Source organism: Vulpes lagopus, chromosome 8, assembly GCF_018345385.1.
Source record: "Vulpes lagopus strain Blue_001 chromosome 8, ASM1834538v1, whole genome shotgun sequence".
NCBI classification, from domain to species: Eukaryota; Metazoa; Chordata; class Mammalia; order Carnivora; family Canidae; genus Vulpes; species Vulpes lagopus.
The window spans coordinates 127,252,085-127,276,011 of NC_054831.1; the positions used below are offsets into that span (position 1 = coordinate 127,252,085).

General features: G+C 37.4%; 1 protein-coding gene across 17 annotated transcripts in view; it reads left to right on the forward strand.

Annotated features, from left to right (window-relative positions):
- Positions 1 to 23,927, forward strand: part of EIF4G3 (eukaryotic translation initiation factor 4 gamma 3) — a 336,337-nt gene that overhangs the window by 306,632 nt on the left and 5,778 nt on the right. For all 17 annotated transcript variants that reach the window (XM_041768194.1, XM_041768199.1, XM_041768195.1 and 14 more), the window contains 5 exons: positions 2,809 to 2,981; positions 7,671 to 7,796; positions 9,353 to 9,434; positions 11,420 to 11,518; positions 18,976 to 19,122. In XM_041768194.1, coding sequence (XP_041624128.1) covers positions 2,809 to 2,981; positions 7,671 to 7,796; positions 9,353 to 9,434; positions 11,420 to 11,518; positions 18,976 to 19,122 — 627 coding nt within the window. The remainder of the gene's footprint in view (positions 1 to 2,808; positions 2,982 to 7,670; positions 7,797 to 9,352; positions 9,435 to 11,419; positions 11,519 to 18,975; positions 19,123 to 23,927) is intronic.

Consider the following 23,927-nt stretch of genomic DNA (forward strand, 5'->3'; position numbering starts at 1 on the left):
ATGTCAAATAAATAAGTCTTTAAAAGATAATAATAATACAAATTAATATTTATTGAGCCTTTGTTTTGTGTTTGGCAGTGTGCCAAGTCCTTTTCCTGTGTGCATTCCTCAGGGTAACCCTGTATTAGGAGGTCAAGACTGAGAGATTGCAGGACACCTGGGTCACTCAGCAGTTAAGCTCCTGCCTTTGGCCCAGGGTGTGATCCTGGAGTCCCGAGATCAAGTCTCGCATCAGGCTCCCTGGATGGAGCCTGCTTCTCTCTCTGACTGTGTCTCTGCCCCTCTCTCTCTCTCTCTCTCTCTGTCTGTCTCATGAATAAATAAATAAAATCCTAAAAGACAAGAAAGAGAAAAAGAAAGAAAGAAATTGTAACACTCCTAAACTCACATAGTAGTAAGTAGCAGAGCCAGGATTCAAACCCACATTTGTCTGACTCCACACCCTGTGTTTTTTAGCCTATGTGATATATAGTTAACTGAATAAAATGTGCCAGCCACATTCTAGGGAAGACTGCCTGGATATTCTGTAGTGTATATAGTGAACAATATAGTCTACTTCTGTAGGTCATTTGTGCAGCTTACCATCTAATGGGAGATACAGAGCTGCCTAAATTTAGGTAATAAGTAAACAACAAATACAAAAAGAAAAGTAATGTTTCAGTGCAGAGAATTAAAACAAGGTGATATGATAGCTAGTGATTGGACAGTTACAGAGACTATAGGACGTGTCAGTCAGCTGAGTACTGAAAGAAATGAGAACCAAACCATGAGAAAATCAGGGAGAGGGCACAATTATGAACTACTGTGACATTAAAGGTACCATGATTTAGGGGGCACCTGGCTGATTCAGTTGGTAGAACATGTGACTCCTGATCTCAGAATTGTAAGTTTGAGCCCCATGTTAAGTATAGAGAAATGACTAAAAATAAAACCTTTTTAAAAGAATTACATTGATATATTTAGTTGACCCTGTACACAGATTCAGTAAATAAATTTCCATGGGAAGATATTTAATCACTTCATGGAGCACCTAGCTAGCTCCGTTGGAAGAGCATGAGACCCTTGATGTCAGATTGGCTGTAGAGATTACTTAAAAATAAAAATCTTAAAAAAAAAAAAAAATGAGGACAATTCAGGTTAAATACTAACGATATGTGCATTCATTTCCATGGTCTCCTGAAAAGCATTATTATGTTGGGCTTTAAAATGAGGTAAAAACTCACAAGGATAAAGAACATAGGGAATAGACAGCAGCAACATTCTGGAAGCTAGATATTAGAAGGATGAGTAGCCATTTATTTAGCAGGCTAGGAATGTGTATAAGGTGTAGATGGGGCTGAGAAAAGAAGGTTTGATGGGTTAGAAGTGTATTAAGACAGTTTTACATGACAACTGGGCCAACTGTTTCCAAAAATGTGAATGTCATAAAAAGATAAAAACAAAAGAAAGGACTGATCTAGATTAAAAGAGTCTAAAGAGACATCATGCATCCTGACATGTGATGTCAGGTTTTTAGTTGTATCCTGGAACAAGAAAAAGCTATAATGGACATTTGGGGACAATTGTGGAAATTTTGAATATATACTATATATCAGTATACTTTTAAAAGATTTATTTATTTAGTTTATAGAGAGCAAGCAAGCTTGAGTGGGAGGAGGGGCAGAAGGAGAGAGTCTCATGCAGACTCCCTGCTAAGTGTGGAGCCGGATGCTGGGCTCAATCTCACAACCCACGAGATCCTGACCGGAGTTGAAATCACCAGTTGGACACTTAACTGACTGAGCCACGCAGCCCCCCGTATCAGATAGTATTTTTATTGACTTTGTATTGATACTAAATTTCTTACATATATGTAAAGAAATCAGTTGATGAATCTCAGTTGAAGTTATAGATGTGTACATTGTACTATTCAATTACTCTGTGGTTTAAAAGTTTTTTTAGATAAAAAGTAGATGTGGGGGAGGTACGAAATAAAATAGCAGAGGGTAAATAGAGCAACAGTGAGAAATCTAGGTGTGCCCTCCTCCTTCCTCAGTCAGGAGGCTGCCCTTCTCACATGCATTTTCCCCCTCAGAAGAGCTACTCTCTTCAGAGGTTCAACCAAAGGATTTTGGATTCAGACAAAGTTGAGATAGCTGAGGGCAGAGAGGCACACTGCTGTATTGGTGATTCAGCAACCCTGGCTGCCAGGCTTCAAAGATATGGACCTAGCCAGATCACCCCATGGTAAGGACCATTTCACAAGCCCCACAGTCCAAGAACTTCCTAAAAGGTGTTTAGAACTTAAGCTAACCATATTAACTTCCCTATGAAGGAATACCTTCTTTATTGAATATTTTGCAAATATTAACATCCCCAAACAGATTTATCTCAGTTGCCACTTTAAGTCGTTTGACTCATGATCGTGAATTTGTTTCATAATATACCATATTCATTTTTTTAAGTGATCATAACATGGGTAAGCATTATGTAGAAAAATACATTTTTGACTCTGCTTCTTTGAGTGATCTGGTAAAATTGTTAACCTAAACACTTTACTCTTATAACAATTTTCTATTCTTTTGTTTTAAAATATGACTAATATTGCCCAGATCAGCCTGCATTTTACCAAGCTCTATTAATGTCTAAAAAAATATATGAACAAAAATTAAAAACCAAAAATAAAAAAAAGTTTAAAAATATATAAAGACTGTCTTGTTTGTGGAGCTTTCTATTTACTGTCATATGTAAAAGATTTTAAACTTATTTTAACGTTCTTGTAATGGGATCCAGATTTTAGAGTAAGCTTTTTATTTGCTGTTTGAACAGGAAGCCATGCAGTGTGTGGAAGAGCTGAATGCCCAGGGCCTGCTACATGTGTTTGTGAGAATGGGAGTAGAGTCCACCCTGGAAAGGAGCCAGATCACCAGGGATCACATGGGCCAATTACTCTATCAGCTGGTGCAGTCAGAAAAACTCAGCAAACAGGACATTTTCAAAGGGTTAGTATCCTCCTCAAGAGTGGTAGTTACTCACTGCGCTCAAAAGTACATATATTTTTAAGTACTAATTTCCATAGAATAAAACTATGTCCAATATAATGTGTTGATGTGTAATATGTTGATAGTTTGTTGGTGGAGATTACAGCATTTGGTAGATTGTGCTAGGGAATGAAGGGTTATCTCTTGGTTTTCTAAATTTTATTGTTAGACCTGTATTATGGTGTAAGTAAGGTAGCAGAGACCTCTTAACCTCGGAGAAACTCAGGCCCTCACCAGCCCATTTACATGTAAACCCTGTATGTTCTTTGAGACAAAAGCTTTTTTTGTGTGAGGAAAATTTTGGAAAATCGACTTAAACCTTTTTAAAATAAGCCTTATCCTTTCAGTAAACCATGGTTATTTTGGCCAATGAATGCTCGTCTGTCCATTCTACCCCCATAGAAGCATGTATAACTCCAAATTGTTAATGATTTAGTCTGTTCCAGATTGGTTTCATTATGATTCTTGTTGCTGCCTGTTTTGATGAAGTCTGGCTGTCACTATTATATACTCATCAGATCAAGTTCTAATAAGTTTGTTATCATTACATGTGCATGGATTAGCTTCTTTGTGGTACAGCCCAGATTTTTACCCAGGCTTGGGTTCTGATGTTTAAGGTGAAATTAATGTTTAAGGCAAAAATTTCATATGGTAAAAAATTTTGTTTTAGGAGCCATGTTGTGCAAATGAAAAACATAGAAACACAGCACTGCCAGGTGCCCACTCTCAAATCAAGAACTAAGACCTCCTGAAGGCTGAACACCAGATTCACATGTCACATTTCATCTTCAGGGGATATGTTCATTGGGTAGAATAGCATTAAAAATTCTGAGCCACCCAGGCGTCCCTGTCCCTACTTCCTTAAGGGGCATCTAGGTGGCTCAGCGGTTGGGTGTCTGCCTTTAGCTCAGGGTGTGATCCCAGGGTTCTAGGATCGAGTTCTGCATCGGGCTTCCCACAAGGAGCCTGCTTCTCCCTCTGCCTGCATCTCTGCCTCTCTCTCCGTGTCTCTCATGAATAAAATAAATAAAATCTTTAAAAAAGAAAAAAAGGAAGTGTGATAAACAGATGAAAAACCAGGATGGTAAAAATTGGAGTTGTCGGTAGACATACAGTATGTACCCTGTGTGTTTCATTTTGGGAGATATTTGTTGGAGAGAAATCTGATCTCCTCCTCAACTACTCTAGGGAACTTTTCCTGCCGCTTATGGCAGTTCTGCCCTGCTATTCAGAGTTTACACAGACATGCAGAGTAAGTTTCAGATGCAAATTGTGGAGGTGCCAATTTAAAAAAAAATTATAGGGGATCCCTGGGTGGTTCAGCAGTTTGGCACCCGCCTTTGGCCCAGGGCGTGATCCTGGAGTCCGGGGATCAAGTCCCGCGTCGGGCTCCCAGCATGAAACCGGCTTCTCCCTCTGCCTGTGTCTCTACCTCTCTCTCTCTCTCTCTCTCTCTCTCTCTCTCTCTGTCTCATAAATAAATAAATAAAAATAAAATCTTAAAAAAATAAAATAAAATAAAAATTATAGAGATGCTAGTTGACAGTGGAGACCATGTTTGCTCACACAGGTAAGAAATAATAACTTTTTTGTAGTGATCCTTTAAATATGATACTGGAGTATAAGAAGCTTTCCTCTTCATTTATTTCTTCCTTTTACCTGTAAGATAAAACCAGTCATAATGATACTTGACCAATCTGATTTTTAGATGTCTTCACTGTCTCTCTCTCTCGTTTATCTATATCATGATATGCTTTTTAATTATCACAATGAAATTGTAGGAGATGCTGCTAATAACCATTTCCAATTATGGAAGATTATTTTTTGCCTTTTCAGCAGATTTCTGAACTAAAAAAATTTTAACTTTTAACCACGTACCCTTTTATTTAAATTTTAGACAGGAACTCAGTATATAAAGTAAAGAAAAGTAGAGCCTTCTTGGTTGAGAAGGAGGGAGGGATGCCTAAAGTCCCACCTGTGGATTTCACCATTAGAGTAGTCCATAATGGTCACTCTGTAAGGAGAAGCAAGAGTACGGTATAGCTGTTTTGTTCATTCAGCCAGCAGAAAATGTGTATTATGCAATGCATTATTACAGACTATGTAATAATCCAAAGCTTTTGTACACCATTGGTTTTAAAAAAAAATGTACAAAAAGATTTAGGAACTGTAAATCTGAAAAGAAATAAGCCGCTTACAAGCTTATTCTACGGAAACCCTATGTTCAGCCAAATATGTTTTTTTTTTTTATCAGCAGTATGGATTTGACCAATGATTGTGTTCTACAGACTGTCCCATGATGATCTGACTAATCAAGAAATAGAAAACCAAAGGGGTACTTAGGTGGCTCAGATTGTTAAGCATCTGCCTTCAGTTCAGGTCATAATCGCCAGGTCCTGGGACCAAGCTGCACATTGGACTCCCAGCTCAGTTGGGAGTCTCTTTCTCCCCCTCCCTCTTCCTCTCCCCTTGCTTGTGCTCTTTCTGTCTCTCTCTCTCCCTCAAGTGAATAAATTAAAAATCTTAAAGAAAAAGGGGCGGGGGGGTGGAACGCCTGAGTGACTCAGTGGTTGAGCATCTGCCTCTGCCTTAGGCTCAGGGAGTGATCCCAGGGTCCTGGGATTGAGTCCTGCATCAGGCTCCCTGAAAAGAGCCTGCTTCTCCCTCTGCCTATTGTCTCTGCCTCTCTCTGTGTGTCTCATGAATAAATAAACAAAATCTTTAAAAACTTTTTTAAAAAAGAAAAGAAATAGAAAACCAAGGCAAGAATATGGGTATCTTCTAGTTGTAATATGAGATGAAAATCATAAATCAACTGCTGAGAGACCCGGACAGCTACAATTGTCTCATGGGCTCATTAAACAGCTTAATCTATGCCACTAAGTCATGGAACATGAATTGACTTTATAGGATGATTAGCCCAGAAATCATGGAGTCCAGCCAGATTATATCCCATCAGTGGCACATTACCTGAGCTTAAAGTGTGCACATAATGAGAAAATAGTCAAGTTATCTGTTGTACAGCAAGTAGATGTCAAATCATTATGAGCTGTGAGGTCAAAAAGTTGACATTAAGGATTCATGAAGCCCAGAGATAAGTAATGTCACAGAGCTACAAGCTATTTTGAAATGGTACCTTCAGAAAGGTAACCCTGCCTTGTAGCAGTATCTCTTTTTATGTGCAAAAATTTTAATGACGTGTAAACTTCTATAGTAGGTACGCTAAGTGACGTACTCTAGCTAAAAACTGAACTACAGTGAAAAGCATGTTATTTTCTGTATGCAGAGATCTGGAAGGCTGTGAAGACAAATATACCTGCCTGTGCCCCTTCACTCACTCATCCCTTCCTTTATGATTACATGTATGTCCTTGTGTACGTCCCCTTTACTTTTAAATTTACTTTTGTTTTTGTCCTTTTTAATATGCTGTATATGGGACTAATTAACAAAGTGTTGAATTATATTTTTATACTTCTAAATGAATAGCTGTGATTTTTCACCCTAAATAAGATTGTACTGATATTCTGTATTTGACTTGCCCAAGTTTCATATTTAAATCCCATTTATTTAATTTCACATTGAAAAAATTTGGGGGGATCCCTGGGTGGCGCAGAGGTTTAGCGCCTGCCTTTGGCCCAGGGCGCGATCCTGGAGACCCGGGATCAAATCCCGTGTCGGGCTCCCGGTGCATGAAGCCTGCTTCTCCCTCTGCCTGTGTCTCTGCCTCTCTCTCTCTCTCTCTCTCTCTGTGTGTGTGTGTGTGTGACTATCATAAATAAATAAAAATTAAAAAAAAAAAGAAAGAAAAAAAGAAAAAATTTTCGTAACATGAAAGCCTGAAACCACTAGCTTTTTAAAAAAGATACAATAGTTTTAATATATCATGATGTTATTAGTAATGTTATCAGACTTTTTTATATCCAACTGGTTTCTTTCCCTATTGTAAACTCCTCAAGGACTAGGGTTTTTGTCTTTTCTTCTCTTAGGGTCTGGTCTATTTTACACCAGATGTCCTGACTGACCCAGGGAATGTGATACTCAGCTGTGGTGAACTCATTAGATAGTGTAGGATTAGATTGTATATCTCTTCCTTCGGAACTTAACATTGACTCCCTTGTTTTCATACTGGAATCTTCCATGTGTCACCTTCATAGAGAGGTATCTTCTAACCACCCTCTAGATTGGGACATCCTGGTACCATAGTTCACGTTCTTCAGATATTAGCCCTTTCTGCAGGCATGCTTTTGTTTCTGCTGTTCTTTCTCCTCCACGAATATAAGCTCTTTAGAAGAGGAATTCATTTATTTATTAGTTACTTTATTATTTTTTTTTTTTTTAATTTTAGTTATTTATGATAGGCACACAGTGAGAGAGAGAGAGGCAGAGACATAGGCAGAGGGAGAAGCAGGCTCCATGCACCGGGAGCCCGACGTGGGACTCCATCCCGGGTCTCCAGGATCGTGCCCTGGGCCAAAGGCACGCGCCAAACCGCTGCGCCACCCAGGGATCCCCTATTAGTTACTTTATGCCTGGCATAGTACCTAACACAGTGGGTGCTTTAATGGGTATTTGCTGACTGATTTTTGGTCTCTTTATTTAATCTTAACTTTTGAATTAATTTCTATGAATTTTTGTCTTGTTCTTTTTCAGTTTTTCAGAAACGTTGGAATTGGCAGATGACATGGCTATTGATATTCCCCATATTTGGTTGTATCTTGCTGAACTGGTCACCCCCATGTTAAAAGAAGGCGGAATCTCCATGAGAGAACTTATCATGTAAGTTGTACTTGTTTTTTGTTTTTGTTTTGTGTATGTGTATGTCAAGCTAAACTGATGCCAAACTTTACCAGTTGACTCAAGCGCACCGCTGTTCCCTTAGTGCTTTTGAAGGCTCTTGGATACAGCCTGTGACTCTTAAAGACTTCTAAGTTCAGGAGATTAAGAAGTATAAACTGCCAGTTAAAAAGTTAAATAAGTCGTGGGCATGAAAAGTATGGCATAGGGAATATAGCCAATATTATTATAACTTTATATGGTGACAGATGGTAATTACACTTCATTGTGGTAAGCATTTTATTTTATATATACATATATATGTATATATATATATATATATACAAATATATATATATTTGTCAAATCACTATGTTGTACAACTGAAACTAATACAACTATACTTCAGTTTTTTTTAAGACATTTCAGTATAAAAATGTTATATTACACTGTATCTACAGTGGAGAAGTCATGGGGATATGATAAACCTGTGGTTCATTGAGATGAGCAGTGTTTATAGATAGACCTCCAGAATCACTTAGTTGCAAAGGTATTGCTCCTGGAAACTTAATGTTAATCTGACTTTTATGTCTGTCTTTGCTCAAATGCTGTAAGGAGTTATTTCTGCTTAATAGCTTGTCAGACTGACCTGCATAGTACCTGCTCTGCTTGTAATCGAAAGAACTGCATCTTAGGTATTCCTAGATATGCACAGAAGTGAGAAATTATTGCTGCGTTGTACAGACTTAATTTTTCCTAAACTCTTTTTTACAACATTACTATTTCCCTAAAAACTGTTCATGTAGTCAAACTCCATATCTGTGTGTCCCTTTTGTTGGAGGTTCACAGCACATTAAAGATTATGAGAATTCTGTAGTAAAATAAAACAATAAAAACTAACTGTGGGCGCCTGGCTGGCTCAGTCAGTAGAGTATGCGATTCTTCATCTCGTGATTGTGAGTTCAAGCCCCACATTGGGCAAAGAGCTTACTTAAAAAAATAAAACATAATTTTTTTTTAAATTGAGACTTGTTTAATTTAGCATTGCTTCATTTAGTTGTAGAATCCTTTTCTTGAGGAATAAGTATTCATATCCTGTGAAACACAGTGTGGGAACTGCTGATTTAGACTATCAGAAAAATGGTCCCTTTCTATTTCTTCCATATTCTGAAGAAAAACTTCCTTTCTTAAAAATACTTGATAACTAAGCTTTGCAGCTCCCTGTTACCTACCTGCTTTTCTCTTTTAGACTTGAAGTGGCATTTATGTAAATAGATCATTGAAACTGGTCATTGCATTGCTTCTATCACTGAGGCAATTAAAAAGGCAAAAGCCAGGAATTCTAAGGTCCCTTTCCAGCTTCTCCATGAAGCAGAAAGTGAACTTAAAGTCTGAACTACTACTACTGAACATTACTTAGAGCATGTCTTGGAGCTTTCTCTTGCCCATTATTTTTTAGGTTGTGTAATATCTGTTCTTTTGGCACACATTGTTTGCCTACTATTCTAGAGCAGGGAGTTTGTTCAGAGGTACTTAATCACTACTCCTGTCTTTTACAGAGAATTTAGCAAACCTTTACTTCCTGTTGGAAGAGCTGGGGTCTTGCTTTCTGAAATATTGCACCTTCTATGCAAACAAATGGTGAGTGTTAAACCAAGTGTCAGATTCAACAGCATATTAGGAAGAGCAGTGACTTTGATCTTGAGTTATGTGTGAATAGCTTAGGTATCATTGTGCAAGTCTTTCTGTTGCCTTTTATTATTTGAAAAGAAGAGTGAGGTCTTTGTTTCAATCTAGTTTCTTACAGAGGTGTATTTCTCCTTCTGTTATTACTAACTTGGGAAAGAATTATTAATCTCAACTGGATTTAGTATAATTCTAAAGAATCTCGAGATATGTTGTATTTGTGGCTAGTAATTTTATCTTCTCTTGAAACAAAATGGCTATTATTTATACTTTTTAATAGTTTTCAGTGAAAACTCCTTGCTTTCAGAGAAAGGTAAGATTCTTAAAATGATTAATTTTATTAATTTTGGATCCAAGGCTAGGTAATCTGATTAGTAATATGTGTTAAAAATTATTTTACAAGGGCAGCCCTGGTGGCTCAGCGGTCTAGCGCTGCCTCCAGCCCAGGGTGTCTCTTCCTCTCTCTCTCTCTCTCTCTCTCTCTCTCTCTCTCTCTCTGTGTCTCTCATGAATAAATAAATAAAATATTTTTAAAAAATTATTTTACAAGATTGTGAATTGCTGTCTTAAATTTATTTTAGTTCAATAAATACTGCACATTTCTCTGCAAAGCTTTATGCCAGGACCTCAGTTTACAAAGATAACTAAGCCTTTAAAGAATTTATAAATGAGAAAAGGTGGCAGACAAATCTAAACCAATACTTCAAAAGAGTGTATCAGTGCTATAGTAGAGGTATAAGGGGTTTGGGAAAGGGGGTAACAATACCTGAGGTGAGAAACATCAGAACAAAACTTATACATGAAAATTCTAGAGTGATTTCTGACTTATTCAGACTGGATCCAAAGGTAATTGGGATGATAGACTTCATTATAGGCATCATTGAAAATGTTTTGTTTCATTTCTCCCTCTGAATCTACAGAAGTCCCTATGTATTACATCTCTGTACTAGTTACTCATGGATGGGTGTACTAAATAGCCCAGTCTCTAGCTCTAACTGATTGTTATTAATACTATTTGCTTGATGCACTAAAGTTTTTATTGAACCCTAATTTGTAGGTGCAGAATTGCTTCATCCTTTCCTAACCTACTTCACTTAAATCCTTATTAAAAACTCAAATTCTTATTAACTTTTATATGTAGAAACAGCAAATTCTCATTTCTCCCAACCAAATTCTCATAGAACATAAATTCTGGAGTCAGCCTGAGATTAAATCCTCACTCTGGGAAGTTATCAGCTATGCTTTGGGCAAGTTACTCTATGAAATAATTAATATGCATTTCATAGCTGATAGCTGTAGCCAAAGGCTGACATTTCCTTTTATCACTGTGATTTCCTACAGGCAGTGGACTTGTAGCTTCTCATCAGTTCTCTGACAGCAGCTCTTCTCTGTTGTTTCTTGGGTCAATCTTGTTCTTCTTGCCCTTGAAATATTTCTCATTCCTGATTCAGGAGCAACAATCTCCTTAGTTGTTCTCATGTTAGCATGGTCATGATTTACTATGAAGAGGAAGGGATTCCAGTGAGGCTTGATGAACGGCTTCAATAGCAGATGTATATAACACTATCTAGGAAAAGAGACACTGTTGAATTTATAAACTTTGGGAGTTAGAATTTTTTTTAGGTGATTATATTCATAAATCCCAAACATGAGCTTGCAGTTCCCTAGATTAGTCATTGATAAAATAAGCTATTTTATCAGCCATTAACCATTTCATTCACATATATCCATACGTCTTAGTGTGAAAGCCAGGAGTCCTGAGAAATTAAGGAAAGTTTTGAGTCTTCAGTCTTTGCAGTTCCACACTCGACTTCAAGCAAGCCTTTTTTCCTCCTCCTCCTGCTCCTCCTACTCCTTTTCTTCTTTCTCCTCTTCCTCCTCTTCTGCCTTCTTCTTCTCACAATGTAAAAGTAAATGGATTGGACTTATCTCTGTTTTAGAGCCATAAGAAAGTGGGAGCCTTATGGAGGGAGGCTGACCTCACCTGGAAGGACTTTTTACCAGAAGGGGAAGATGTACATAATTTTCTTTTGGAGCAGGTAAGTAAGAACAAGGTTTATACCTTCCTATTTAATAGTGGTTGGTCCGTTTCATAGAAGAAATGAAGGTAATTTTATTAGTAGTTCAGTCATTAAAATTAGACCAAAATAAGAATAATGGTTAAGATGTCATCTTAAATCCATGCTTTAGGGCCACTCCAACTATTCACTCATTAGATGGATAGATAAAAAATAAAATTTAGGATTTAGCCAGGAGAATCCCTGGGTGGCTTAGCAGTTTAGCGTCTGCCTTCGGCCCAGGACATGATGCTAGAGACCTGGGATTGAGTCCCACAGCGGGCTCCCTGCATGGGGCCTGCTTCTCCCTCTGCCTGTGTCTCTGCCTCTCTCTCTCTCTCTCTCTCTCTCTCTCTCATAAATAAAATAAAATAAAATAAAATAAAATAAAATAAAATAAAATAAAATAAAATATTAAAAAAAAAATTCCACAAAGAAAACTCCAGACCCAGTTTTCATTGTTGAATTCTACCAACATCTAAAGAGAAATAATACCAGTTCTGCAAAGAATTCCCTACCAATTCTTCCAGAAAATTGAAGAGGAAAGATTACTTGCCAACTCTATGAGGCCAGCATTTTTTTTTTTAATTTTTTTTTTATTTTTGATAGTTACAGAGAGAGAGAGAGAGAGAGGCAGAGACACAGGCAGAGGGAGAAGCAGGCTCCATGCACCGGGAGCCCGACGTGGGATTCGATCCCGGGTCTCCAGGATCGCGCCCTGGCCAAAGGCAGGCGCCAAACCGCTGCGCCACCCAGGGATCCCATATGAGGCCAGCATTACTCTGATAATAAAACCAAAGACATTTTAAGAAAAAACTATAAACCAATATTTTTAATAAATGCAGAGAAAAGTTTCTCAACAAAATTTGCACAGGTCTGGAGCACCTGGGTGACTCAGTGGTTGAGCATCTGCCTTTGGCTCAGGGCATGATCCTGGGGCCTGGGATCAAGTCCTATATCTGGCTCCCTGTGGGGAGCTTGCTTCTCCCATTGCCTATGTCTCTGCCTCTCTCTGTGTGTCTCATGAATAAATAAATAAAATTTTAAAAAACTTGCACAGGTCAAGTCCAACAATATATTAAAATATGAACCCATCACAACTGAGTAACATCACAGAAATATTATAACATTCAAAAATCAGAGTGTATGGAAGATGAAGGAGTAAGCAGCTCCAGAATTACACCCTCCACTGAAACAACTATTGAGCTAGCAAGGTGTGTTAGAATCAGCTGTTTTGGAATTTGTTTTGGAGTTTGGTCAAACATGTGCTACCAACACCAGGGGGATGCTTGATGAAAAAGAAATCGAGTAACCTTGACATTTTGCATAGAAGCTGTTAGCTCCTAGCACTGTGGTAGACAGCTGGGGAGATGGTATTGCAGCTTTCTGGTACCAGGTTGAGAAATAAAAACCTTATCCTACAAAGACAGTGCTGTGCCTTTTAATCTGCCTGGCAGTTTACTGAGGGTCTAGTGCAGGGCCCAGCCATTGTTTTAACTACTCAGGCCAAAGTGGTTTCCTGAGTGGTATCTGTCAAAGAATTTAAAGATACAGAGACATATGTCTGTGGTTCCACCAACCCCCACCTCACCCCGCCCCATATTTTTCTCATTGGATTCATGCATTTGCTGAAATCTCTGCAAGGTCATTGGTTGTCTGGGGAGATAATGGATCAGAGACTGTAATGACCACACACAGGAAGGAATATAGTCTTTGTCTAAAAGTCAATAAACAGATGACTGCAACACTGAAAATCCCTCAAGAAGGGAGAGATCTGATATCCAGAGATATATATTATGATATTCAAAGTGTCTGGTTGCCAAAAAAAATTTACGACACATATAAAGAAACAGGAAAATATGGCTCATTCACAAGAAAGAAGAAATTGAAGGACACCTGTGTGGCTCAGTGGTTGAGTATCTTCCCGCGTCACAGGTTGTGATCCTGGGGTCCTGGGATAATTCCTGCATCAGGCTCACTGTGGGGAGCCTGCTTCTCCCTCTGCCTGTGTCTCTACCTCTCTCTGGTTCGCTCATGAATAAATAAATAAAATCTTAAGAAAGAAAGAAGAAAAGAAGAAATTGACAGGAAGCATCCCTGAAGAAGCCTAAATATTAAACATACCAGACAAATAATTTAAATTAACTGCCTTTAATATGCATAAAGAGCTAAAGGAAATCAGAAGAATGATGTATGATCAGATTTAAAGAGGTAGAAATTACAGAAGTGAACCAAATAGAAATTCTGGAACTAAAAGTTGTAATAGCTAAAATGAAAACTAGAAGATTCCGATAATAGATCTGATCAAGCAGAAGGAAGAACCAACAGCCTTGAATATGGAGTAGTTAAAATGTCTGAGTCAGTCAGGGATCACTGATTTGGCACTAACTTGCTGCATGAAAATCCATCTTTAATTTTTGAAATGGAATTTCTGGTGTTTTTATATGAAACTATGAGTATCGATGAATTGTTTAAATAAAAAAATCCCCATAGTTTATTTTTAAGTAAACATTATAATAATACATATTGGAAAATTATTTCATTAACCATACAAAGGAGCCTTTAAAAGAATTGCTCAGTTTGAGGAGCAGATACAAAAACCAATCAAGAAAAATGAACAGTACCTGGGGGCCTATGGGATACCGTCAAGCATACCAAGATGGACATTAGAGAGTCCCAGAAGAGAGAAAGTGGACAGGAAGGACAGAAAAAATATCTGAAGACATAACAGGCAATAACTTCCCAAAGTTGCTCAAAGATAGGAATCTACATAACCAGGAAATTCAGTGAACTCTTAAGTTAGATAAACTCAATGAGATTTACTCCAAGTATATTACAATGAAACTTTTGAATGATAAAGACCAAAAAAAATTTTTTTGAAAGCAGCTAGAAAGAAGTGACTTGTCCTATACAAAGAATCCTCAATAAGATCAGCAGTCAATTTTTCATCAGAAATCCTAAAGGTCAGAAGATACTGGAATGATCTATTTAAGAAACATGGGGATCCCTGGGTGGCGCAGCGGTTTGGCGCCTGCCTTTGGCCCAGGGCGCGATCCTGGAGACCCGGGATCGAATTCCACATCAGGCTCCCGATGCATGGAGCCTGCTTCTCCCTCCACCTGTGTCTCTGCCTCTCTCTTTCTCTCTGTGACTATCATAAATAAATAAAATTTTTTTAAAAAATTTAAAAAAAAAAAAAGAAACTTAATAACTTTTGGTGCACCTGGGTTGCTCAATCAGTTAAGTGTCTGACTTTGGCTCAGGTCTTGATCTCAAGTCCTGGAATCGAGCCCCAATTTGGACTCTGTATTCACTGGGGAGTCTGCTTTTCCCTTTCCCTCTCTCATTCTCCCTGCTTGTGCAGTCTCTCTCAAATGGATAAATAAGATCTTTAAAAAAATTTTTTTAAGAAATTTAATAACTTTAAACCAAGAATTTTACATATGGCAAAATATCTTTTAAAAATGAAGAGGAAGTAAAGACGTTTCCAGATTTAAAAGCTAAGTGAGTTTGTCACCAGGAGACCTGCCCTACAGGAAATGCTGAAGTAAGTCTTTCAAGCTGAAACAAGAGGACACTAGACAGTAACCCCAAGCTATATGAAGAAATAAAGATCACTACTGGTAAAAGTAACTACATAGGTAAATATAAAAGCAAGTATTACTGCGTTTTTGGTTTGTGGCTTCTCTTTTTTGTTTCTATATTGTTTTAAAAGGCAAATCCATAAAATAATAATTATAAATATGTATAAACACGCACACATGTATAAAGATGTAATTTATTAAGATAACATAAAGATGATTTCTTACACAATTCCCATATGACCCAGCAATTCCGCTTCTAGGTATATATCCAGAAATAAGAAAACATATGGCACCTGGGTTTCAAATAATCATGGATTCAGGTTCCAGTCTTGTACCACGTCCTGTGACTCTGAGCAAATTACCTGATTTCTCTAAGCCTCAGATTCGTCACCTAGGAAATGTTAATAATAAAAATAATAAATGATCAAATAAATTTTAATACTGTTGTAGAATTTTATGAGGATTAAATAAGATAATGTTTAAGAAGCACTGAGCACAGAAAAGTAATCAATTATACATATGATTGTTACTAATAAAAATGTTTAAAGGGCAATTAGGAAAATGAGGTTTTAGAAAACCTGGTCTTCTCTATCCTTACTTTTCAACTTTTTTCTAAAATACTTGATTCACTGCCCTTTCTCTGGGATCTCTAGTACGTTCTGCAAGTAGTGATGAGCTGATCCATAAATTTGAAGCCCAGCCTTCTAGGCTCCAGAAAGTTCAGATAACTTACACAGAAACACAGGGGTTCTGAGAAGCAGTAGTGGGGACAGGATAAGTTAAACTGGTATTCTATGTAGTTGCTCTAATCTAGAATAAATACGGAAAATGTTTCAAGATTTTGAAAAATTGATTTCCTATTAAGAGAACTTATCACCATCATCTTGTGCTTTTGTGTAAATATGAAGTGTGGAGGTAGGGTATTTATTAATTTATCAACATTGAGTCAGAGAAATTAGAATACTGAAGCGTGTTCCTAAAACTTTATAGGAAAATATTATTTTAAAATGCTACATAAATGGTAAAGACAAAACAGTAGAATGCATTTTTTCCCCCACAAAATTCAAGGTAGTTTTTCCTTTGTGGATCTGGGGATAGCATAAGAATACATCAGAGTCTTCAAAGATATTAGAGAAAAGCTGTTGCTAATAATCTTTAATATTTTAATCTATGGCTTTTGCATAGTGAAATTTCATTAAGCAAAGCATACTTCTCTATCACATTGCCTTATACCCTTGAAAATTACTAGTGATTTTGATTATTGTTTTTAACTATCCCTCAAGAATTGAACAACTATGGCATGATTTCTGTTTTTTATATTTAGTATATATGTACAATCATAATTTTATGTACATGTGTCAGAATGGCATAAAAATCATCAAATTTTCAAGTATTACTTTTTAGCAATTGAGGTGAAATTCGTGTAACATCCAGTTAACCATTTCAAAGTATATGATTCAGTGGCATTTAGTGTATTCACAATGTTATACAACTACCACCCAAAATACTTTGTTTTAAAGATTTTATTTATTTATTTGACAAGAGAGAGAGCGAGCGAATGAGCTTGCATAGCAGGGGGATCAGGAGAGGGAGAAGCAGACTCCTCGTAGAGTTGGGAACCCAATGTGGTGCTCTAATTCAGGACCCTGAGATCATGATGTGAGCTGAAGGTAGACGCTTAACTGACTGAACCACCCAGGTGCCCCCTCCCAAAAATACTCTTATTGCAAAAGAATTGTTAAAAGTTTAGTCATCAGGGCAGCCCCGGTGGCGCAGCGGTTTAGCGCCGCCTGCAGCCCGGGGTGTGATCCTGGAGACCCAGGATCAAGTCCCACGTTGGGCTCCCTCTAATGGAGCTTGCTTCTCCCTCTGCCTGTGTCTCTGCCTCTCTGTGTGTGTGTCTCTCATGAATAAATAAATAAAATCTTTAAAAAAAAAAAAAAGTTTAGTCATCAGAAGTTTTCTTTGTACAACAGCATTATATAATTGGAGATTTAAAAAAATTTTTTTACAGGGGGGCGGGTAGTTATTCTCTATCAAATGAAGAGAAAGTTCTTGGGTTGCCCCTCCTTAGATGTGCCCTGTAGTTAGATGGTATTCAATTCAGGATTAAATTACGTCCTAGAAAATAGAGTATGTCAAATACGTGAAGTATTTTGTCCACATGTAAGTACTGTGGGGGCAACTACAATGCTTATTATAGTACTTGTATGTACTTACTGGCATAGGGATCATAAAAGAAGCTCAGATTGGTATATGAGCAGCACATTGTTATTCAGTGGAAACAGTGCCTGGTCTTGCTAGTATGGGGCTTTTCCCTTCTAGGTTAGTGAGTAGCTCTATGAGGTGTATGCTCCTAGAGCCCTGTTGGTGCCTAGTGAGTTGCATATTCTTAGTGCAGTGAGTGCTTAGAACTGGCTGAGTTTGGTGGTGGTATTCCCATCTTAGAATAAGTCCTCCTGGTAGAGGTAGTAGCTGAGTCAGAATTGAACTCCATCCCCCACTCCCATCCCCATCTCTGACTCTAGTGTCAGTGTATCTGTACCTCTTGTGGAGGCCTTAGCACTTAAATACATGGTAGAGCAAGCCACTGTTCTTGGAGAATTTGAAAGTGTGTACACTTGTTTTTATGCTTTCCAGGGTCATTGTCATAGATGTGAGACAACAGCGAGATAATCCTTATCAACTACTTAAGAACAAAGTGAGAGTAGCCTTGGACTACCAGTATCTGAGGACAGGAGATGTGAAGCCAGTGCTTCTTTTTTTTTGCTTTTATTAAACATTTATTTATTCATAAGAGATACAGAGAGAGAGGCAGAGACACAGGCAGAGGGAGAAGCAGGCTCCCTGCAGGGAGCCTTATGCGGGACTCTATCCCAGGACCCCAGGATCATGGCCTGAACTGAAGGCAAATGCTCAGCCACTGAGCCACCGAGGCGTCCCAAAGCCACTGCTTCTTATAGGGCTGCAGAGCTCCTCATGTGTGTTCAGTGAGCTTCTTAGGGGTGCTCTGAAGGCTGACGCAAAGGCATTTCTGCATTGGGTTTGACCCTCACAGGCCATGACAATGTGGTTCATTGCAGTGACTACATATTTACAGTCTTTCTCCATACCAGCATATTCAGTCCTTTGGAATTGAATGAGTTTTGTGGGAAAAAGATCTTTTGTGCAATACTTACAAAACCCTTTGTTTTTGTTGTCCTTCCTACAATTCACTGGTTGTTGAGGAATTTTATAATATGACATCACCTCTCTGACTTGGATTCAGAATGGTCAGGAGGTGTTTGAAGGACTTAACCAAATTTAGAATTTTGACAGCTGTTCTGTGGTAGTACTGATTGATACTAAACCATTATCTACAGAAGGAGTTAAATTGAACTGTTAATATTCCCTGCCATAGGGATACCTGGGTGGCTCAGCAGTTTAGCACCTGCCTTCGGCTCAGGGTGTGATCCTGGAGTCCCAGGATCTAGTCCCACATCGGGCTCCCTGCATAGAGCCTGCTTCTCCCTCTGCCTGTGTCTCTGCCTCTCTTCTCTCATGAATAAATATGTAAATTCTTTAAAAAATAAAAATAAATATTCCCTGCCATTGAGTTATGTCACTGCTAAGAGCATGACTGAGGATTTGGAGTGATCATAGCCACAGAGAGAATTTTAGGGGTCTTGGTGGTTTGTTGTTTTTAAAGAGAATTAAGATAGACTATATAAAAAGTTGAAGAAGTATTCAGAAAGATAGCAGAGTGAGAATCTTTCAGATATCCCATGTAAAATAGAACGTATAGCTCATGACTGTTTTCCTCTGAGTGTTACTAATACTGATTTATATTAATACAGATAACATTTTATGTTTCAGAAGTTGGACTTTATAGAGTCTGATAGTTCCTGTTCCTCTGAAGCACTTTCAAAAAAAGAACTCTCTGCTGAAGAGCTATATAAGCGACTCGAGAAACTCATTATTGAGGACAAAGCGAATGATGAACAGATCTTTGACTGGGTAGAGGTATAGAGATTATGTCACTTTCCCTGATATTTTTATAAGAACAGTTTTTATGGGATCCCTTTCATTCACATTGACAGGCACACCTCAGAGATAGTGTGGTCTCGGTTCTAGACCACAATAAAGTTAATATGCAAGTCAAATTAATTTTTTGTTTTCTCAGTGCATAAAACAGTTATATTCACACAATACCATAGTCTATTAAGTCTGTAATAACATTATATCTTTAAAAATGTACATAATATCCTAAAGAAAAATACTGTATTGCTAAAAATTGCTAACCATCATCTGAGCTTTCAGTGTCATAATTGCTGATCACAGATCACTGTAACAAATACAATAATAATTTAAAAGTTTGAAATACTGTGAAAATTACCCAGACACACAAACAAGTGAACAAATACTGTTAGAAAAATGGTGATGATAGAATTCCTTGATTCAGGGTTGCCATAAACCTTCAATTTGTAAAAAACACAGTATTGAAGTATGATAAAGCAAAGCACAATAAAACAAGGTATGCCTATGTCTTCCCTTTCACTTCGTAGGAGTATTTAACCTTAATGAAGCTAGTTATTTTTTCATATATGTGTATTTAAAACTATAAGGGTTTGTTGTTGTTTTTTTAATTTAAATTCATATAGTATGTTTAGTTTCAGAGGCGGAGGTCAGTGATTCATCAGTCTTATATAATACCTAGTGTTCATTATGTCACATGTCCTCCTTAATGTCCATAACCCAGTGACCCCATCCCCCCACCCACCTCCCCTCCAACAACCCTCAGTTTGTTTCCTATGATTAAGAGTCTCTTGTGGTTTGTCTCCCTCTCTGATTTCATCTTGTTTTATTTTTTACCCTCTCTTCCCCTATGATCCTCTGTTGTTTCTTAAATTCCACATATGAGTGAGATCATATGATAATTGCTGGGTTGTAGGGTAGCTCTATTTTCAACTCTTTGAGGAACCTCCATGCTGTTTTCTGGAGTGGCTACACCAGCTTGCATTCCCACTAACAGTGTAAGAGGGTTCCCCTTTCTTCACATCCTTGCCAACATCTTTTCCTGACTTGTTAATTTTAGCCATTCTGACTGGTGTGAGGTAATATCCCATTGTGGTTTTTCTTTTTTCCTTTTTTTTCCGTTGTGATTTTGTATAAGGCTTTATTTTTTTTAAGATTTACAGTCTTTTATAAGGTCAAGTAAAACTAGTCAAAACAGGAGCCACTTTTCTGGGTCTCATTAGTCTCATATACCCTACATTTTACTATTCAGAAAATATATACTTTTTTCTAAATGTACCTGCATTTTAAGTACTATTCTGGATGAAATTAATAAATAATTTGTAATTATTATGAATTATATTGACTTTCACTTTCATACTAATTCTCCCTTCTGAAAATTTTATGCTTTATCTTTCTTGTGGATTCTATTGATCATGTCTCTTTTTAATCTGCTACCATATTTTTTTAGTGGTTGTTCTTTATGTAAGTATGTTTTATTTGTATATATTTTCCATGGAATCATATAATCAAGTTGAAAGAAAGTCATGGAGGGCTAATCTCTTGGATAAATCCTTTTTTGTAGTCCTTGTAATTTTTTTTTTTTTTTTTTTTAAGATTTTATTTACTTATTCATGAGAGACACACAGAGAGGTAGAGACAGGAGAAGCAGGCTCCATGCAAGGAGCCTGATACGGGACTCGATCCCAGGACTCCCTGAGCCAAACGCTGATGCTCAACTGCTGAAACACCCAGGCATGCTGGGTTGTTATTTTTTTTTATCCACTCTCAGGTGTTGAGAAGTAATGAAGCTTCTGATAATTAGGGTTTTTTTTTTCTTAATATGATTTCTTCCATGTCTATTCAGGATGATAAGTCTATGCTGTCACCTAGTTGGGAATCTTAATTAATTGTAATAGTATATCATTATATCCCTGTCTCCCTCTCTAGATTCTTTCACCCTTTCTTGAAATTTTCCTATCCAGAAACATAGTCTGGATTTTTAGTATCCCTCTCACAAGTGACCTCTGCAAATTGAGCATGATTGTTGGAGGTGATGCAACACTGTGGAGTTAGGCAGTGCTGTTCCATTTCTTGTTTTGGACTCTGAGCTTCTGGGAGGCTTACCACACTGAACTCAAATTGCTCTTTCAGTCATCTAGTACCCATTCTTTTATGTTCTATAATTTAGTCATTTCTCCCATCTAGAACTTTAATGCATTTGGTTTTTGAACCAGAATGGGGCTTTTAAAGATTTTTTTAAAATTTTATTTGACAGAGTGCATGCACAAGCAGGGGAGCAGCAGGCATAGGAAGAGGGAGAAGCAGACTCCCAGCTGAGCAGGGAACCCAATGTGGGCTCGATCCCAGGATCCTGGGATCATGACCTGAACCAAAGGCAGACACTTAACTGGCTGACCTACCCAGGCTCCCTGAGATGGGGCTTTAAAAAATTATTTCTGCTTGTGTTCATCTTCCTAAATTAGATGCAAGTTTGTGTCTATTGGAACATTTTAGATTCTGACTTTGGTCATAAAATTCCCTTGCCATCTTTTTCATTTTGTATCCTTCTTGCATTTCATTAACAGCCAACTTTATCCTAATTCAAGTTATGGGCAAGAATGTGTGTGAATGGGGCAAAGTAGCTTCCTTTCAGGGACAAGATCCCACCCCTACCCCCACGGACACTTCCAGCTGTTAACCTGTTTATTATTTTACATCATTCTACTCTCTTATTTCATCTTTTCACCTTGCCCACAAGCAGACAGCTACCATTACATAATTTGTCAAAGGCCTTGCTGAAGTCCAGGAAATATACACTTATACCCATCTGAGCTACCATATACTAATCAAATCCAAAAAGGAAAGGTTAGTTTAGCATCACTTGTTTTTCGTGTGCTTACGTATTCCTCTTCGTGTAACCATCTCTTTCCTCTCTAAGACTTTTAAGCCATTTGAGTGATAGTTTATTGTAGGATTTAGCACAGAATCAGCATCAGCCTTTCCGGTATGCTACTGTATGCCTTACTTTCTGTTTTAGAAATACAGTCAGCCTTTACATGTTTAGCATTATTAGTATTGTAAAATGATGCTATTTTCACCTCTTCATCCATGTTAGGTCCACTTTCTTATGTCACTTATGTCTGCCTATCCTGGGCCAACATTTATTCTCCTTGCAGAGAAGAAAAAGGGTAAATTTCACTGAATATAGATTATACTAATAAAGATGACTTAAGAAAGGAAAGAGAAAACAGAAATGCAACAGTGGCTGAGCTTCATAGTACATGAGGATATCTGTTGCTTTGTGTTGGTACCAGTATTATGTAAATCTGAGTTTGCTTGCTCAATAGACCCATCTTCCCTCTTGTTCTTGCCCAGTTTTGTTAAGATCTTTGCTTAATCTGTAGTGTTCTAGACACTATTCTTCAGGCCTGTTCTATTCTTAAATATTAGAATGAAAATATTTAGCTTTATTTGGTAGAAGCAATGTGTAGTTTGTTTCTTTATAGAAGAAACAGTCAAAAGGTTTGGAAGTGGTACTTATTATCTAATTATTTTTAGCTAATTTGTTCAATTTTTTTCAGACTCTACTTGAAATCTAAGTATCTGGGAGTTTCAGGTGATATTCATTACTTGAAATAGCTCTAACCTATCTATAAAGTCTTATTGTGCCAAAAAGTAAAGGTGTGTTTTTATTCTTCGAAAACAATTATTCAGACTTTGCAAAAGTAATTGGTCTGGGTCTAGACCAACCTGGCTTCAGTCTAAATTTTTTTTTTTTTTTTTTTTTTACAAAGTATAAACCAGCAATTGGCTATAACACATAAATCATCAGATCTTTTATACAGGACTCTTGCCCCATCCTATCCCCATCCTCAGCTGTTAGCAGTGACACCACATGTTTCTATTCTTTTGGAAAAGATTGGTAAGGAAACCTCTTACTGTAACATAGTCCTCTGTGCAGTGCTGCTTGTGTCCTGCAGAGCTGGCTGTCTGACATGTTAACCCCTCTTAACTCTGCTCTTACCACATGATGTTTAAGTTTAGGTATTCAACAAAGAGAGAGCTGCTAGTTGATCTGTGTCAGTTTTAAAATTCATAAATATTTAACTGATCTCCAAATATCTTTGAAGTTCTTAGCTTTCTAACACAGGTTTATAATGACATCTTAAGTTTTTTCCTGGCCAGTCATTTTAAGGCTGACCCTTTCAGTGGAAAATACTATGCTGTGCTATTAAAAGAAGCTGAGACAAGCATTAATTCTGTTCACAGGCATAAAGAACATACACTTTGAAAAGTATTTGAAATACCTGCCTAGTAAATGTCTCCTTTTGTTTGTGTTTACCTTTTGTTGTTCATCTGGTTTATTATGGCATTTCATAGCAAGATCTTTCTTTTTTTTTTAAGAAGATGTCAAGAGAAACTAAAAAATAAATCTGAGACCCATTTACTCTATTTTTCATATCTCTAAATATATTTTTTCTGCCATCCTTAGAAAAGACTAACATCTTCCTCACCACCACCTGAAGGAATTGAGACAATGCTTGAGTTTAATCTCTAATTCACATTAAAATTAAGATGAAGAAGCAATGTTAGCACATCTAAAAATAGTTGCACACTAATCAGAAAAAAATAGTCTTTAAAACACACTTTGGTGAGATCATCTTAATAAGAGTTATTTATGGAGGAAGAAAAATGTTTTTAAATGGTTATACTTCCAAATGCATAGTACACAGCACTGTATAATTGATTGAGCAAGGTATAGGCAGTAGTAAGCTCTCTGAAAACTAAATGCTGCTATTTAGAATATTTTC